Source organism: Mizuhopecten yessoensis, unplaced genomic scaffold (genome assembly GCF_002113885.1).
Source record: "Mizuhopecten yessoensis strain PY_sf001 unplaced genomic scaffold, ASM211388v2 scaffold11149, whole genome shotgun sequence".
Taxonomy (NCBI): domain Eukaryota; kingdom Metazoa; phylum Mollusca; class Bivalvia; order Pectinida; family Pectinidae; genus Mizuhopecten; species Mizuhopecten yessoensis.
Genome location: NW_018408904.1, coordinates 680,712 through 701,577, shown reverse-complemented (window position 1 = coordinate 701,577; position 20,866 = coordinate 680,712). Strand labels below are relative to the sequence as shown.

Genomic DNA, 20,866 nt, shown 5'->3' with positions numbered 1-20,866 from the left:
CTCTCACTGTGATTGGTCAGACGTAGCAGAGATGTATGACCTCATCGGAACAGATATGCGATAAAATTGAAGACGAAATAAAACATTGATAATTCAAAGACTCTACTTGAAAACAGTAAAATTAGCATGATGATAGATACATGAATGTAGATTGATTGTAAAACAATGAAATTGTTTTTTGTTTCTCTTACATTTTATCTGTTGACATAAAATTATCAGGATCAATTTAAAATTATATATTTTAACACGTCGGATTTATTCCTCAGTGTTTCTGATAAAAATTACACCTTAGCCAATTCAAATGTAAACAAGACTAATGAAAAATTGCTGTCGAAAAGAACTGCCGTAAATGACAACAACAGATCATTAAAATACTGATTTTAACAAATGTCAATAAGACATACAACTGAATGTCATATATAGGGTAGTATTGTCACTGATTCATAACACGATTGGGGAAGCATCGACCTTGGTTGTCACATATATCGGGCTGGAATCATAACTGATTGCCGAAGATGTAGTACTACCACAACATATGTGACCATCAGTTATGATACTAGAGCAATCATGCTTCCCAGACATTTGTGGCCATCGGTTATAATACTACAACAATCATTTATGATGATACCTAGATATTTGTGGCCATCGGTAATGACACCACGACACTCATTTATGATGCTACCCAGATATTTGTTGCCATCGGTAATGATACTACAACAATCATTTATGATGATACCCAGATATTTGTGACAATGTGTTATGTTGGGGTAACATTACAACTGATTGTCACAAATGTCAGGTTATTATCACAGCTGATTGTCGGGTAAGTATCATAACTCTCGACCAGCAACCATTTTTTTTAAGGGCAACCAAAAATAAAACCATATCTACCCAGTCGGAGAGAACGACAGAGGAGGTAGTCCCCTTTCAACTCGATACTGGTCCTACTTATTTCACTCATGCTGAATAGGAAGATCCACATACATGCCACGAATGTGACTCCCAGTTTACACCGGAGCAACTTGTAATGGCACGTACAGATTTTAGATACATTCATGATAAATACTTCCATGTCCCGGACATGAAAACGCTACTCACGTCCATAGACTTGGAACCATTATGTAACCATAGAAGAAACTGTTTTATGATATATGATTCCGTTAACCTACATCTTTTTACGGCATTAATACATTATATCTTTCCATTTCAATCTTTACACGTATTTTACCCAGAGTTTTGTACCCCCCTGCACTTTTATTTACCTAAACTTACGCTTCTGATGATTTTATGAGATGTACGAGTTTTTAATTTTTAATATAGTTATAGTTTTGACATCTCAAAAGGTCGCTCATGCTAAAACTAAATGATCAAAGTTGTCAATGGGCCGTTAAACTCAAACAGACAAACAATCTGATTGCCACAAATATCCGGGTAGTAGTATAACGGATGTACCTAACCTTCATACGTGGTCAGTCAGTCTTTGATAGTAATAATTGTGCTTTCCTTTGCCATATTTTGTTCGTGGAAACATAGTATACCAACATTTTTGTGGTCGTGTCTGTTTCCTAACAGCGACAGTCGGCTGTGTATATAAACATACACCTGTTTGTACGATTGTTTTCTACTCTGTGATGATACCACGGTCAGGACACCAGGCTTTTAGCACCATGGCATTATAACAACTAAGCCAAGTCTTAGTACACTTTTCTATCGTTATCATTGTCCCAAACCGTGAATGTCACGGGTTTCTTACAGGAAATATAAACAGAAAACATATTGATTGCCACATCTGGTGCAGATAATACTCAGTCTGGCTTGAATCGAACATCTAGCTGTATGCTTTATTATTATTATTTTGATTTGGAATTGGATATTTCTTCCCTTGCTAGATCTTGTTTATATATAATAGGAATTACTGCGTAGAGATGTCACTATATAGTTCAAATATCTCCACTCAAAAGTTATATTTGTGTACTGATATTTTGTTTTGTTTTTGTTTTGTCTGTGGCGAACATACATGGCGTTGTCTACCGACGCTACGTAAAATGCACATATCATTATTTAAAATATTATATATTGTCTAGCATTTAACATATTGTCATAATTATATCAAATGTTGATTGAAATTCATATTCATTGAACTGAATTGCTCACTTTACTTTTATTATGTGTCGTCAATATCTTGGTTGTTCTATAATATCTTAATACTTTGAATGAAAACTTTATTACAAGCGCTACTCGAATATAAACCTAAACACAGCGCATACTTATACCTAAACCTGCTCATAACGCCTATTCATATGTGAGCCTCATCACAGAGCCTATGCATATTTTTTACATTATCACAACGCTTACTTATATCTAAACCTGATCACATTGCATTTTCGTGTCTTTTTTTTAATTTATTTTATTTTTGAAGATTTTTTAACACTACACAATACATTTACAATTCATTTTTCTATACACATACACACTCTCATTCCATTTCTAGTCATTAGCAAAAATTCAACACTATATTAAAGATACCTAAAAAAAAAGTTCTATGTAGTTAATAGTGTAACTGCATATATTTGTGATATGTACTGTTTTTAAGAAAGAAAAGAATGAGAGATAGAAGAATTAAAGAAAGAATAGGATCAACATAGAGAAAGAGAACTTGAATAAGATGGAGAAGGGGTACATGCTGACATGACAAAGGACTTTGATGTATTTACTAAAAGAAATAACTCGTTCATGAGTAAAGTCTCTCATTATTGTTATTTATATTATAATATTATATTAATATTAATATTGCCAGGGACTTTGACCAGTTTTTGTATCAACCATAATACTTTATATCCATACACTTATATATTGTAAACATTAGTAGAATATAGATATCACTATAGAGTTTATAAAAATATGGCATTGATAGTAAATCATACCAAGATTCATCCAACTTGAGACTGAATCGTAGTAAATGATTTTGAACCATTTTAAGGCAAAGTACACCACATTCCAGACATAGATTCTTGTATAAAAAGTAAAATGTAGAAAAATAACCTGAGAAAATGTTCAATAAGGAAGAATGCTATAAGTCATAATAGAAGGACATACAAAGTTTTGCTGAGAGCAGAATCAAGCAAGACTGAAGCAACAAGATAAATAAAGCTGCTTTTGTGGGTTTTGTTTCACCTTCCTATTAAGTAAGAGTCAAACTGTATTGGAACTAATACAGTATAAAGTATACTTGTCTCAACAATGGTACATTAAAGACTTAATAAAGTTGTCCGTGTGATTGTTCACTGGTTACATGACGTCATATTGAATATCTTATTCACTACAGTAACACGTTATAAACAATGTGTTAAACGACAAATAACAGTAGTGTATTATTTGTGTATGTGGCCGATTAGAGACGGTCGCAGCATTTAACTTCGATAAACATGTTTCTGTATCCAGTCTGTGTCGGCATCTGTAAACCGCCCGCCACATCATGGAATCTAGACTGGCATAGCGCGTTTTTTGGGGTTTTTTTCTTATTGATGACACAATCACATTGAGGAAACTTCACCTTTCACACCGCACGATTGAGATGAACATCCTGTTAATGTCACTGTATAAATACGTCCCTAACACCCAGGATCCAAGGATATCTCCATCGTTGGGCGATCACGCCTAATTTATTCGACACGAATATATTCCACTAAGACCACTATACTAGTGGTTGAACATAAGTTTTAATATGTATAGAATAAAACAAACCCCTACCTTAACACACTTAGTATTGCCAGGACAATATCTTGAGAATATATTAGGCAAATGTTTCGCATTTGTTGTCCGATCACTTGGAATCGGTCTTGCTATTTTAGACAAATGTTAATATATTAGGTGGAATGCTCTGATGTGGCCGGCAGAAAAATGCATCGAATGTAATAATGTGAAGTTTTCCAAAAAGAGAATGTGTGGAGGGAAGAGGGCACGTTTTTGAGATCAAGAAGCAGAAAATGACGACGGGTGAAGATGGATAAGGAGGGGGGATATATCGGCAAGCGAACATCTTATAATGTCCATAATCGTTTTGACGGATCATAGGCATTTTCATTTGGACCTGCTGTTAGTCAGCCCGCGGTCGATTTTCCTTGCAGTTAACGCTTTGACAGCAAGCGGCTGCAATTTTGTGTGTGAACTATTTTGGTTTATTAAACAGGAGGGCAAAAGGTGCGAGTTTGTTGCTGGTTCTCCGGTATAGCAGAAAGACAACCAATAGCAGCTGAATTCTACCACATCAATGTGATTTATGTTATTAGAAAGGAACAAACCCCGACATATTGATGAAGCGGCCAGTGACAGACGTAAAGATAACTTGCCTGTTGTTTTTTATTAAGATCTCAGCTGATGACTCAATATAGAAACAGGGTTGGTGTTTGTTCCATCAAGAATTACAATTCGTGATATGGTGACCATTTTACATTTTTAGGGATAAATTTCAGAAATAACCATCTGTTTGGTGAGGCTGGTAACAATGTCCGCCATGCATATTCAGGTCTATTACACCCAATGTACCCAAGATAGTGATCAAGATTAATGCAAACTTTACAGAAACAAATCAAGTGTGTGCACTTCGAAAGCTGTCAGCAGCAGTAGCAGCAGCAGCAGGACTATTTCAGATGCATTCCAAAATCCAATCGGTCCTGACTACATGATAAAGCTGATCCCTTCGTCGACAATGAAAGCGACTAAATGTTCAAGAGGGAGCGTTTTACCCCAAATTGGTATTGGATGAGGGTCGTCAACACTTGCTGCAAAACATGTCCAACGATTGTAATTTGGGACAGGTGAAAACCTTGACCAAAACTCGTCCAACATTGGTCATTTTGGGACAGGTGATCGCCTTGGCAAATAGTCGGACCAAAGTATTTCTGGTGGTGAATACACAGTCGCGTAGAGCAATAATGTGAGCAAAGATATCTTGTGCTACTTTAAAACAATCTTATCGAACAGATCGAGCTCGAGTTTCCAATTAAGAGAATTGTGATGGATTTGGTGGGACCCCTATCATTAACAGCAAAATGAAACCACTTTATCTTGGTCATGTGTGGCTTTTTTATTCAGAGGTATTCGCCTTACCAGACCACAAGGCAGAAACAATTATCTATTTTTTGTGGACGTAGATTTGCGTAACAACCAAGAAACATACCGATCAGGTCTGTACGTTATTTGGTTTCCAAAGAAAACTCTCTTCTACAGTATATTTCCTCCAGTCGGATGGATTGGTTTAGAATCTCAACCAAAACATCAGTGTGCCAAATAGATTGAAAACTCGATAAACTGAAATTAAGGTACTGACTCAAATGAGAGGGTTCGTATTTATACGCAATGCTAAATCAATTCTATATTATCCTCATAACATTTGTTCCAAACATACATGTTCTCATTTGGAAGTTTTAAAGTTGAGCAAACAAGGAGTTGAAACATACAGTTTCCATAGATATGACCGTTTATCTAAACATTTATCAGAAAGAATCCTGCTGGCATCAGAACAGTTTGTATGACCTAATAAACATTGCAATCACATCAATAATTAAAAATAATAGACGATGGAAAAGTGTAAAAACAGTTGTTTGCGCTTTAAAGTACTAGTCGACTATATAATAATTTGTAGACAACAACACTCGTCTGTGCTTTGTAATGTTCATGTATAAAAATCAGTCGGACAAACATTAATTACTTTTTCATATATTGTGATTCTTGTAAGCATGTTCGAAAAATTAAAAATAATGGCTTCGCTGAAGATATTATAATTTGTACGTCGCTGTCACGAGAGGCGTAGCCTGAATTGTGAAAAATATAGAGCAGCGACTGCCGCCTGAGATCTCTTAACATGCGCACTTAAGTTCTGCTCACCAATATCATAGACCTGCAGATAACGTGAAATGGTCAGTTGTAGCGTTTACTGGTTAGATTTTTTAAATTCCTATTGATATAATTTGCATGTTTAACACCATTATTCGTTTATTTGGGAAATAATAATAATAATCATCGAATAGAACAGGTAATAATGCGATAAACATTTAGATAAAAGTCATACATCTGTTATACTTGATATATTTGTTTTTCTTCCAGGAACATGTCTGTTATCTTTGGCAAGCGACTCCTCGTTGATCCTTCATATCAGTATCATCAACCCCTCTATAAAAAAAACAGTTTTCGTAAATTTTCATGAAGCAAATATTGTTTCTTTGTTGATAGGGTTATTCTCCGAAATATAGCAACAATAAAAAAATGAAAAGAATCATTGGTAATACACCAATCAAATAATTTATTTTTCAACAAATACGTTAAACACCTCACACAAAATATTTTTTACTGAAGTTGTATTGATTAATGTGATCATCCTAAGGCAAACGAAAGCAGGACAAATTGCTTCATAGAAAGAGCAAAAAGAATACACAAGTGTTTTTTATTTTGTTTATATACGTTTCAAAACGATATTATCCGGATGAGAAGTTCTCCCTAAAACTATGCGGAAAAATTTAAAGCGGGATGCAATTTCATAATTAGAGTTGTCTCCTTTCACTTATTTAGAAAATTAATTAATTCAGTCAAAAGTATTACATCATCGTTGTCCCATCAACTCTATTGTACATCTAAAGTAATGTTAATAAATACTAGTACTTTGGAGTGTTCTCCGCTATAATGTTCCTGATAATCCAAGGGCAAAATTGTTCTTTTCCTGTGTTACACATGAGTATATTGAGATATACGTGTAAATCCACGAAGCTCTGGGTATTGCATAGCTGGTAATTGATCTCAATCTACTTCAAATCTCCACAAGGATGAAAATGAATGTCTGTCCGTCTACAAACATTTTACTAGAACTGCAACAAAAATACAACAAGGGCTCAACACAAATACTACTAGAACTCATGCACCTATTTAACGAAGAGACCCTCTATCTTATACGGTGTTTCATTGCAATAATGGAATTATTTTATTACAATTTATTACAGTTATTGATCAAATAGAGTAAATTAGATACATAACAAGTTTCCTTATTGCAAACCATTTAATGTTCGCTAATTTTTATTCAATTGTAGTTGTTCTGCATTCGCGAGGAACAACGACCGCTTATATATATAATTAGTATTTGTTGTGAATGGATATTCGCAAATTATTTGATAAAGGGATCTTCCTCTTGTTATATATATAGCAATCTATCATTATAAATACATATGTTTGATTTACTGTAGTAAATAAGAGATTTCTGCAATATAGTAATGCAACATGTTTATATTAAGAGCGGCAAGTATCAAAAGCACAATTTACGGGTAATTGTTATTTTTTAAATGATTTATGAGGTAAATATTGTAGGCGAGTTTTTTTCTCAATTTATACGCTATATGTTCAAAATTGTAGTAAAAGAGCTAGTTTAAATAAATAGATTACTGTAACTATGCTATTGAATTGAGAAATACTCTACAACTCATTATGGTACGGATTTCTACAGTCTGAAATTATCAAATTTCATTGCAGGATTTGGTTAAAGAACACAATTATCACACAAATCTGTTTTATTGAGCATCTGTAATGGGAACAGTATTGTTGAGTGCATTAGGTTAACAGAAGTCAACAATGACAAATCAATCGACCGTTTTCTGACAAAGACGTCAGTACGAAAACAAAACCTATTTATATATGTTGTTGAATTAATGGTATGTAAAATAACAATTAGTTAGTCATGTCAAAACGGCATATGACGACATTGTCAACGCTAGATATTGAATTTTCTTATCTAGCCATTTCAAATGGCCTTTTCGTAAGTATGTCGAAAGCTGGCCTTAACAAACGAGACAAGAGAAACATGAAATGATCACCCAATATAATTATATCGCCTTAACAAACGAGACAAGAGAAACATGAAATGATCACTCAATATAATTATATTACTCTTTATTTCTGACATCACCTTGTGAACCAGGAATGAAACATTCCTATCCCACATCAATATTGGTGTGTTCACTTTCAAACTATTATACCAAGGACGGATGAGTTTAATTGCTTATTCTGTGAAAAATAAAATGCATTTTGTTTTAACATTCGCTATAGATTTTTAAACCATTCAAAATGATAATGATACAGGTGAAGTATAACATTAGCATAATTATTGAAAGTTGCCCTGATGGGATAGCTTATTATTGCATTTCACTAATATTGACATTTAATGTATTAATAAAACTATCCTATTTGAATTGTAACATATACACGCTATTATAACCTATAATTACTAACATATGGAATGATTGTACCGATCCATGTTTTACAGATATACATTTTACAGAAATATTCTGTGTTGAGTTGTTTAAGAAGCTTGTCTTCAATATGCGTGTCAGACTTTGAAATATTGATAAAGTTCTCAAACAGATCCTGTTCCAGCGCCTTATCAATGTTCACTGCGATGTCAACCCCACTAAGAGTGAAGTTTCATATTAGCGTCGGTAGGTTTGTTGTTTTTAGAGGGGCGGTGTCTGTAAAGCAATATAATACCATTATCTTTCCGAATAATTTCAAATGAAGTTAATTGCAGATAAATGTTGTCATATTGTTATCTATTTCGTTGATACGAGCAGGAGCGGGGTTTATTCCTATGATGCTCTGAATTTGCAGTTCCCATGCACTACAATAGAATGGCTTGTTCTCAGTTCCCCCACGTTTTAAAATAACATGGGGAGAAGAATGTTGTTAGAAGGATTATAGTCTGTTTCTGAGTAGTAATGGCAGTATTTACCTGTATTAACCTGTATTTACCTGTGTTTTTACCTGTGGTTAACCCTTTTATCTAAGGTGGTGTTCTATATAAGCTGAAAGCTGATCATATTTAATTTAATAAAACATCATATACGATTTTCAGATTTTTAATAATAAATGTTAAAATTTAAAATAATTCAATATTAATTATATATAAATTAATATATATATTGAATAAATCCATTCTGTAGTGCTGTAGCAGATATGTTATATGATAAGATGAAATGTGTTATTTTATTTTGTAATAATTTTGTACTTTAAACATATTATTAAAATAATAATATGAATAGTTATAAAATGAAACTTTTCTTTATTATTATAACATTTAATAAGATGCCTAAATGCCTAGTAAGAATGGTTATGTGTGACTAAGAGTGTGGTGTTTAACAGTTGATAATTAAACTTTAAAATAAATTAATCTAAATTTCTAGATGGTAGAGGTATATCATAACTATCATCAGAATATTCGTTAAATTTTAACATTTATTTTTGATTTATTGATCGTTTTTATATGTATTTCATCGACTATAGCATTAATCACACCATGAAATAATCAACACAGCATTTAAAGATCTTCCGCGGAAGAAGAAAGTCTGTTGTTTGGTTGTGATTTGCCCAGGCTTGTCGAGGACAGCAATGAATGCTGTACACAGCATCCAAAAAGTGAATCTGAACGTGGATTCAAAATTGCAGCGTTCACTTTTTCTGGTCAAAAGTAAACTGTGTTACACATTCGGCTACTTCGGACATACACTAGTATGGAAATACAATCTGATTTAGCCCAAGAAGCACCTTTCTCAGTTTTGAGAAACTTTATTAACCATGTTTTTCATTATTTTGAGCACTTTCCGAAACAGCCAAAGGAGGATTTTTAGTCTGGGAAACCCCATCACTTTCATAGATTTAATGAATATGGCTATATTTACAGTATTATATTAACAATACCTAATATCTCAGCAGTTCAAACATTCATATTCAATTAATTTGATATGTATTCCGTGCATTATCGCTGCTAGAAATTATTTACTCATTAATTAATATTATTTCCTGTATTCATGAATGCCGACTTAAGGAAACTTGGGCAGTTTTCTACCATAAAGTATATATTTTAGCTTGTCTTGTATTTGGAGGCTTAAAAAGTGTAATGTTATTGTTATAGTTTAGTTTAAACATATTTTATTGTCATGCAACCGACCTTTATTGTTATATCTGTATTGTACTGTAATGAGTGTATCATGTGTATATGATAAACAATATGCAGTAGCCCTTTTGAGGGAGTAAGTGTTTATTATATTATTGTGCTAAAAAATATCAAAACTTATATATATCCAAAAAATAAATATCCTTAACCTAACATATCACATACACAGAAAAGCTACAAGTCAGACATGTAACTTTAACACAGGTAAGTTACCTGTGGAGTAAGTATGAAACAGACTATAATTGGTTTGTCATTGTCTTCCTATATCAACACTTTTCTTTGTTCTATCAAAAGTGGGGGAACTGAGAACATCCCAATAGAATATTGAGTTTTGAATTAGTTACTTCTTACCGATATCAGTTTGTAAAATTAATTGTTTTCATAATTATTTGTATTGCAATCAAAATTACGATATTTCTAATAAACCTGGTAGCATCATACGTATATGTCTCAATGAATAAATAAATCCATGTATTTCAACATGAACTAATTCATAATCTGATATATGTAATAAAGGAAAAATGAAACACAAGTATGTATTGTGTAGGGTAAAAAAACATCAGCATTATTTATGATATTCCTTAATTCTGTTTATTATGTTGTAGACTATCAACAATTTGAGTATATTGTGAAAAGGGCACTGCAGAACATCGTTTGACACGAGAATGAAATAAAAACGGAAATCATAGTCTTATAACATGTGTGATTACTTCTTACGTCTACAACAGTTATTCAGAGTATTCTGATTTCCGAACCATAGATAAATCCCCAAACCTTAACCAATCTACTCCAACATATATTTACACTAAAAAAAACAAGCGTCAGCAACACGCTCACTTCAAGTCTTGCGGCATATGAAATGAACCATTGTATACGGCTGAATCTGTATAAAACTGACTCATTCTGAGTATAATTACCAAATTAACATTTATGTTAAAAGGCGTGTATGAAGATGTATTTCTATGCAACCAATAACAGATATGGGATAGAATAGGAGATAACTCATAGCTTTGAATAAACAAGAAAAATGTATTTAACCGTACAAATATGGATGTATTGTTACGTCCGATTGTTTTTCAAAAGTCGGTATTCTTACATATCGGGGGTATTATTACAAATCAATATAAATCAGCAGATTCAATACATCTATTTATACGTAATAAGATAAAGACTAATAAACTATTGTTATTTGCGTTTATTTTTTCTTGAAGTATATTTGTGATAAGCACCAACACATAAGGTGTTGCATTGAAACAGTGGTACATACAAGTGGTAACGAGGATAGGTATGAAACAGACGCTAATCAATATCCATGACGAAACGGCCATGAATCGGTAAGGCGTGACTGCAGGCAGCAGTGATTTCAAGTCTATTCGGTCGCTGCTCACTCACACAGAAGTGTTAGTGTGGCTGGCGTGTTGTTCTGTAGAAGATAACAGAAATGTATTCGGGTTACATAGGAAACGAAAAGTAAAGTTGAATTTCATTATATAGTGTTGAATTTATTAAGTTACACCAAATAGAATTGTTTCTTAAAGGTTCAGTTATAAGTTGAGTATCGTTAACCTTGATACAATGTATGTCATGTGTACATGTGATTCTGGAATACACTTCTAATTTTAATCTCATATAATATAATATAAAAAAAAGTGTTTTCAACAATTCACTATAAATAATCTAGGTGTTTTTTTTGACATTTGCAGAAAGACTATTCCAATATATATATATGTATGTGTGTGTGTGATGTACATTACCTGGTGAAGATTCGAAGTCGGGTTGACAATATCTCTTGATGATTTTGTTTTAAATGAAAGGGAATCCCGTGTTTGAATAAAAAGAATGATTTACATTAGGAATTCTCGTAAAACTGAAATGAATGATTACACACACAGCAACCGTTAAACACATATAACTCTTACAGTAATATAGATGTCGTCCGTGATATAACATACCTTATGGGAAATGGTTCACATATATTGTGGTGCTATTCTTACTATATAGTATATCTATTTGTCCGGATATCATCGAATACATGACAGCGGTGTGATCCCTGTGTAATCAAAGGTCCACTTTATTTTATCAATACATTTTATGAGGTAAAGATATTTTGTGGATATCGATTCTGTTCATTATATCTTATATTTATTCTTTCAACATAGCAGACGGACAGTTATACAGGGGCCATATATTTACTGCCATGAAGCCGTAAATCCATCAACATGTTGCCCCATTACGTAAAATCGAAGCTCAACACGAGTGAAATGTTTCTTCCTTCCAAATTCAATACAACATACCTCAGCAAAAAGGGTAAACACGCAACTATACTAGGCAAAACATAAAAACAATAATCTATGTGAATACATAAACACACAACTGTACTAGAAATGGTCTAAAACCGCCGCAAATGTGAGACAACAAACGCGATTGTCTAATATGTCTAAATAAAAGAAAACTTTAAACAACCAAGGTAAGCCTACAAACATTCTCCATTTCAATGGACATACATATCTATAGAGAGCATACTTTATATTTTAAGTAAGACCCTTCATTTAGCAGAACAATATCTAAATACATTATGATGAAATACATGATGGCTAATAAGTCTCCTGTTTGTGTAACAATCAGAACAACGATTTGCATCACATTATACACCAAGGGAGATAATTCGTGTTGAACCTATCCCATCAGATATCTAGACAAGGTACAACAGCTATACCTCTATCACGTTACTTTGCCGATCTAATGTCGAAGGACATATGCAAAAAAGTATCGACAAAGCTTACATATTGATAAGGTTATCAAATATATATATTTCTAGTATTTTTTTGTTATCAACATTACAGTCATTTTCACATTTGTCTGTCACTTAACTTGACGAAATTAAGACAAAGAATAACTTCAAGTATAGTGCAGTATATCTTTCGGAAGTGTCATTTTGACATAATTAACACATTATTTTTATGAACTAACTATTTGAAAGTCAATTTGAATTATCACAAATCTATTACAAATACATGTATACCAACATCAGAGATAGTAAACATTTGCCTTGTGTTCGATAGGAATTCCAACTGCTAATTCAGTGATTATCCTCAAATTGGTTCACAAACTTCACCTGTTCGAGTACCTTAATACACTTGTAAAGATATTTAGTAATACAGCCTTCGTGTGGTTTTCTACGTTTCTTATCAGACTGACAGTCATCCTCTTCAGATTGACATCAATTGGATACATAAAGGCTTGCGTTAATACTGATGTGACACCGGGTATTGAGCAATTTGAGATGTAACAGTATCGCAATTACCAATATTGGCATACGAAGAACCAGTATATGACACTAAGAGCGACCGTATCCACTGTTTAGTACAGGTACTTACAGCGTTTCAGCATGTAGTTCGACCATGCAATATTCACATAAATGAAATAGCTTTTTCAGTTTCAAAACATATTAGATTACAGAAATATTCATATATGTGTCCAAAACATATTAGAGCACGGGAATACAATATTCAATCAACTAAAAAACATTAGAGCATTGGAGAGCAATCTTCTTATTGGTTTCAAAAACATAAAGGAGCGCAGGAATATTAATTCCTTTTATTTTCAAACAAACTTTGATATTGTTTTTATTGATTGATGATATCATACTTTGATACAATGTAATAAATCTAACAAAACAAGTAGTTCGTTGTTCCGTTACATTGAATGAAAAACTCCTTTACAAGTGGCACGGTTTTTGGGGTTTGTGTTTGTTATTTTAAACGACAAATTAGAAGTTTATAATTTCGTTTTGGTTTTTTGGTGTGTGTGTGTGTGTGTGTGTGTGGAAAATACACATTGTACAAACAACCAGTAGAAACCAGCATCCGGACAAATGCAAAGTACTTACCCTAGGAAACAATATCAATACCGCGCCGGTATACTTGTATAAAGACACCGATGAAGGGAGAATCAAAGTCATACTAGAAAACATTAACAAAGAAAAGGATCTCTCGATGTAATTACAGATAACAAACTTAAATGTACTGATCATATACATGAATCGGTCAACAAGGCAAATAGGATAATGGGTACAATAAGAAGAACATATACATATTTAGATGCAACAACTTTTTGTCTCTTGTATAAAGCGCTCGTGAGACCACATCTGGAATACGGAGCTTGCATTTGGAATCCATACCTTCAAAAGGGCATTAACGAAATTGAAAATGTGCAGAGGAGAGCAACAAAACAGATACCAGGAATGAAAGAACTAAGTTATCAAGCCAGATTAAAGGTGCTAAAATTACCAACGTTATAACACAGAAGATTACGAGGGGATATGGTACAAGTTTACAAACTGTCACACGGATGCTATGACACTTCTGTAACGGAAGGGTTTTTAAATATAAACGATAACAGGAACTCAAGAAGTCATAGCATTCCACTTGGAAAAGGAGTGTGTAAAATAAACTTAAGAAAGTATGCCTTTAAAGAAAGAGTAGTCAACCATTGGAACTCACTGCCAAACCACATCGTCACATCACCAACACTTAGCATAGTAAGATGAGTGCTTTACGGTCAACCATATCATTGTTAAATTGTACTTTATGATGACCTCTTGTTGCGCACAATAGTGTGCCTGGGTGATAATAAAAAATCTCTGAAATCTCTGAAAAACGTTTGAAGCCCGACTGGATAAGCACTGGGGAAAACCAGAATGCTATTATAACCATGAAATTGATAATAATGAACTTATTAACTGTCGGGGTGTCAGCTTAGAGTCTGACGATACACCTGATCTGGATATATAGGCATATGCCAGCGTCCAGTACTATAAATTATATTATATCATATTATAGACGGTGATTGATTCTGCGAATAGCCTTGTTTCGGTTATAGCCCAGCCTAGGACTGTCGGAGTATCAAACGCCTATATGCTGATACCGTGTGGCTGTGAATGGTATGACGCACGCTCTACATATACCGTATGTCTGTCCTTACTTTAATTTGTATAGAAGTATTTGGCAATACTACAATAAAGAATGTTTAGTTGATAATTCATCCAACACAATTCAAGTTTATCACATGAAAACCCAAACAAAGTAAGGAAACACCTGTTAAAACTTCAGTAAGTAAATACAGGAAGCCAAACAAAGCTAGCATTCACTGCTCCTGATGGCCATTTTATTGATTTAGGATACCACGATGGAACTGATGGTCAAAGAAATGAAACGGAATGTCTTATTTGTTAGTAGTATTACAAATACATCAAAACGAAACGATACATGTATAACTACATAACGATTCGTTCAGTTTCATTCTAGCATATCTAAATAAAAACCTGTTCAGTCCTTATACATGTATTTACTTTCTTTTCTTTCTATTTGTTTTATTCCCTTAAATTTTCGATATTGAAGTGTTCATGTCGTCAGTGCACGAGATACTTAAAACAGCCTAACGTCACCTAAATATTTGCTCCCAGCTATTGTGTCATGTGTTTCAAAATGACGCTGATCAAATTGCGTTCATAGCTCTATGAATGAAGTTTCTTCTGATAATGATTATGGAAATATACGTTTTTGTCATACTGCAAAGAAAAATGTCGCACGGTGATTGGTCGAATTGCCAAGGTACCTGAAGCTATGTTAATATCCTTGCCGGGGTACATAAGAGCACGCGCGCCTGTTGTAAGGGAGATAACTCGATGATTCGAATCGAACACACCGGAGAACGTTCGTCTGCTAATGTCAACAATCAACAGGGAGAAAAAATCAATCGTTACGAGTTGTTAAGGAACTGAGTTGTTATTTAATGTTGTTTCAAAACCATATTGTTGACTTATTATAATTTAAAAAATTATTGAATTGTTGGAATTATACAAAAATAGTTTTTTCTGTTTTCCCGTACTGCCGCCCTACACAGTATCTGTTTTCTGGCAAACACGAGTCCCAACCTATCAATGGCTTTGCACCAACCCATATCTTAATCTGATCACAGAACCAACATATATCTCAAACTAATCACAGAACAACCTATATCTAAATCTGAAAACAGAACCAACCTTTATCTTAATCTGATCACAGAACCAACCCATATCTTAATCTGATAACAGAACCAACCTATATCTTAATCTGATCACAGAACCAACCCATATCTTAATCTGATCACAGAACCAACCTATATCTCAATCTGATAACAGAACCAACCTATATCTCAATCTGATCACAGAACAAATCCATATCTTAATCAGACCACAGTACCAACATATATCTCAATCTGATCACAGAACCAATATATATCTCAATCTGATCACAGAACCAACCTATATCTTAATCAGATCACAGAACCAACCTATATCTTAATCTGATCACAGAACCAACCTATATCTTAATCAGATCACAGTACCAACATCTATCTCAATCTGATCACAGAAACAATATATATCTCAATCTGATCACAGAACCAATCCATATCTTAATCAGATCACAGTTCCAACATATATCTCAATCTGATCACAGAACCAAACTTATATCTCAATCTGATCACAGAACCAATCTATATCTTAATCTGATCATAGAACCAAACCTATATCTAAATCTGATCACAGAACCAACCTATATCTCAATCTGATCACAGAACCAACCTATATCTTAATCAGATCACAGAACCAACCTATATCTTAATCTGATCACAGAACCAACCTATATCTTAATCTGATCACAGAACCAACCTATATCTTAATCTGATCACAGAACCAACCTGTATCTCAATCTGATCACAGAACCAACCTATATCTTAATCTGATCACAGAACCGCCGCATATCTTAATCTGTTGATAGAACCAACCCAAATCTTAATCTGATCACAGAACAAACCTATATCTCAATCTGATCACAGAACCAATCCATATCTTAATCAGATCACAGTACCAACATATATCTCAATCTGATCACAAAACCAATATATATCTCAATCTGATCACAGAACCATCTATATCTTAATCTGATCACAGAACGAAACCTATATCTCAATATGATCACAGAACCAACCTATATCTTAATCTGATCACAGAACCAACCTATCTCTCATTCTGATCACAGAACCAATCCATATCTTAATCAGATCACAGAACCAACCTTTATCTTAATCTGATCACATCACCAACCCATATCTTAATCTGATCGCATAACCAAGGATTACTGTAAGGCCAATATACATAAAGGCCAATAGTTTTTTATCTTTTGTCTGATTACTTTTAATTGGGCTTGTTATTTTGGACAAATATTAATATATTAACCGGAGTGTTTCAATGTACCGGGCAGGTAAACGTGTCGTCGTATATAGAACGCTCCTTCCACTACACATCCCTTGTGCCATCATTTTCTGCGATGCTGCCTTTCAATATCAAATCGAATTGCTGTATCTATAATTATATCATTTATACAGTAGCATTAAACATAGCATGAATCACACAATATGGTATAGATAAGTCTATCTTTAGTGTGTCCCTGCTTGATGTTTTGTTCGACAACTTAAAATGTGCGTCCTTTATTTAAAGTGTGCGTCCTTTATTTATAATGCAAACATGCATGAACAGGTTGTAATCAGGTGGTCAAAGTAATTCAGATTGGAGGAATATTACTTGACTACGTCACCTTACCGGTTATCTAAACAATTCATTGACCGGATGTATATCATAGTCAACATTTGTGAGGCAAAAAAAAACCGTGTCAATTATGTTTGTACGAGTAATGAATGACTGTAGTTTTGTTTTAAGGACACGCATTGAATTTTACTATAAGCTTATGTTTGTCCATGAAAGAAAAGTATTGATTATATTTATTAGAGTTTTTAATTGCATGTGGTGGTTCTATTGTATCGACCATCCTCATAAAAATAAAAGTCTCACTCAGGCCAGTTTTCATCTACGCTAGGTAGTATATACTTATCAATTATGCTGTCAACGTGTAATTACCACTACTATTTACATATAATTGATATTCAGGTGAAACCGTCAACTGGAAGATAGACAGTGAATTGCCGGCTCTATCCAGGGAGTCAGACTCTGGATCGACTGATCATATTACATGGTACGGGGAACATGCACATACTTACTACAACATTTATACAATGGCATGCATGGCGTGCAATGACAAGGGGATTCCTTTGTGCGGCATGTGGAAACTTCATTGTTATCGATTGAAAAAAATATTTAAAAAATATTACGTGAAATCTAACGGAAACATTCATACAGTTCTTGGGTTTTGATAATGTTGCCAGTGAAATGAATACAAGTGACTTAATGAAGGCATTCACATATATAGTTGACTATTTTTATAAGTGACGTGTTGTCGAAGACGGCATTTATATAAGTCTACAATATTTGATTTCGGATTGTTGTTTGTTGTTTGTAGATTAGTACGACATATCACTGATTAATGACGTCGGAATACAAGCCAGGCGAGATAGTGGTACGGACCAGGCTAGAGAAACATGTGATAAAATGGTTCACCTTAATATACAGCTCGGAGTACTAAGTCCGCCAGAATTCTTGACACACCTGTGGAGAGTACCTACTAACAAATGGGAGATCACCAGTATAAATTACTTGTTGTGTTACTTGTGCACTATGGTAAGTAAAACAACCCCCTAACGCCAAATAAAGATCGGAATGTTTTACAGCTTCTTTTTTGAAAAAGTAATAGTTTCAAATAAAGAAGAAATGTCAACTTGCGTTAAAACTGATTAATATTGCGGAGAAAATTGTAGGTCCATGATCTGAAATTTGTACATTTGTCCAGGACTGAGATTATACGATAAATCATTACTTACTAATAGATATCCGGGTGTCACCTTTTGACAAGAAGGCATTGTATTATCTTCTAGAAACATCGATCAATATCTATACCAGCTCTTTTGTCAATGGTTTACGATTGCCAGCGTCATGTTACTTGCCGTTTGGTTTAGTTTTGAAGATGTGGTTGCTGCCTTTTGTTTGTTTGTTTTATTTTTTTACACCAGTGTGATGTCGTTGCCCTTTGTTTTGGTTTCCAATGTTTTGTCACAGCCGTTTTATTTTGGTTTACGTTTTCCAGTGTGCTGTCACCCCTGTTTGTTTTGGTTTACGATTGTCACTGTGATTTCACTGCCGTTTTTATCCAATGTGTTGTCAGTTCCGTTTTGAGATCTTCAACAGGTTTCTACAATTAAGTTAACTTTTTCGATACAGCAAAGTATACTGTATATAATGACATATTTTACGTGCGTATGAAACTTTAGAGACCAACCCCCTTTAGTTTATTGCGTCATTTGTGTCGAAATCAAACATATATATATGTATGATTATAGACTGTGACGCAAATTTCAATAAAAAGTACACTGAAAGGAATGATATTGGTCCCCTCATATATTTTTTTAATGTGTGTTTATCAAAATTATTAAAAGGAAGGAGGTGAAACACTTTCCCGATCTGTATTGGTGTTCAATGGAAATGTACTGGTGACGCTTTTGTCCTTTAGTAAAGAAAATTTCAGAACTACATGAATGTCCATTTATCCTAATGATTGTGAAATTAAAAGATACCACAGTTTCCTCACCTTAATCATTGTATCTCTCAATTGACGGACGATATTTCAAATATGATCCTCTCACTACCTACCTTTGTGACGATATTTAATTCACCGCCGTTAACTTTGAGGCTGATTGAGTAACAGATACACGTTGCGGTGACCGATAACATGATCATCGTGACTCGATTCTGAGATGAGATCGAAAGCGGTTAGTATAGTGTCATAGTGACATGCGGTGCCGGTAACGATATGGTATTTTTATCTAGTTCACTTTCCTTTAATATCTGACCTCATTTTAATCATATGACCAAAATACATAACTATAATCGCAGTGTACAAATCTGACTCCAGTACATACCTCTAACCCCAATACAAACATCTGACACCTGACAACAGTACCTACTTTTGACCTTAGTTCATACCTCTGATCCCATGATATACCTCTGACCTCTAACCTCAGTACACAGTTCTAACCTCAGTACAAAGCTATGACCCTAGTACATACCTTTTGATCCCATGATATACCTCTGACCTCTAGCCTCAGTACACAGATCTGACATCAGTACAAGCTATGGCCTCAGTATATACCTCTGGACTCGTACCACAGAACATACAATGTACCTCTGATCTCAATGCATACCTCTTCCCTTAGTATGAATACCTTTGACCTCTGACCTCAGTATGTATCTATGGACAGAGTACATACGTCTGAACTCAGTGTGTACCTCTTGACTAAGTATACATCTGACTTCAATTAATACTTTGACCTCTGACCTCAACATGTACCCCTGGACTGAATACATCTGACCCGAGAACTTAACACTGGCCTCACTACATACCTCTGACCCCCGTATATACTTTTGAACCCGGTGCATACCTGTGACCCCACTTTATACCTATACCCCATAGTATACTTCTAACCCCACTACATTCCTATTACTACAATATATACCTNCTAATCTTATCACAGAACCAACCTATATCTCAATATGATCACAGAACCAACCTTTATCTCAATCTGATCACAGAACCAACCTACATGTTTATCACAATCTGATCACAGAACCAACCTATATCTTAATCTGATCACAGAACCAACCTTTGTCTTAATCTGTACACAGAACCAACCTATATCTTAATCAGATCACAGAACCAACCTTTATCTCAAACTGATCACAGAACCAACCTACATGTATATCACAATCTGATCACAGAACCAACCTACATGTATATCTCAATATGATCACAGAACCAACCTATATCTTAATCAGATCACAGAACCAACCTATATCTTAATCTGATCACAGAACCAACCTATATCTTAATC

At 34.1% G+C, this 20,866-nt stretch overlaps 1 protein-coding gene across 1 annotated transcript in view; it reads left to right on the top strand.

The window, feature by feature from the left end:
- The first annotated feature begins 17,925 nt into the window (after positions 1–17,925).
- The window catches only part of LOC110466952, an 18,685-nt gene continuing 15,744 nt past the window's right edge, over positions 17,926–20,866 (top strand). Inside the window, exons 1-2 of the mRNA XM_021523776.1 lie at positions 17,926–18,060; positions 18,385–18,602. Of these exons, the coding sequence (XP_021379451.1) occupies positions 18,554–18,602 (49 nt within the window). The 5' untranslated portion in view covers positions 17,926–18,060; positions 18,385–18,553. The remainder of the gene's footprint in view (positions 18,061–18,384; positions 18,603–20,866) is intronic.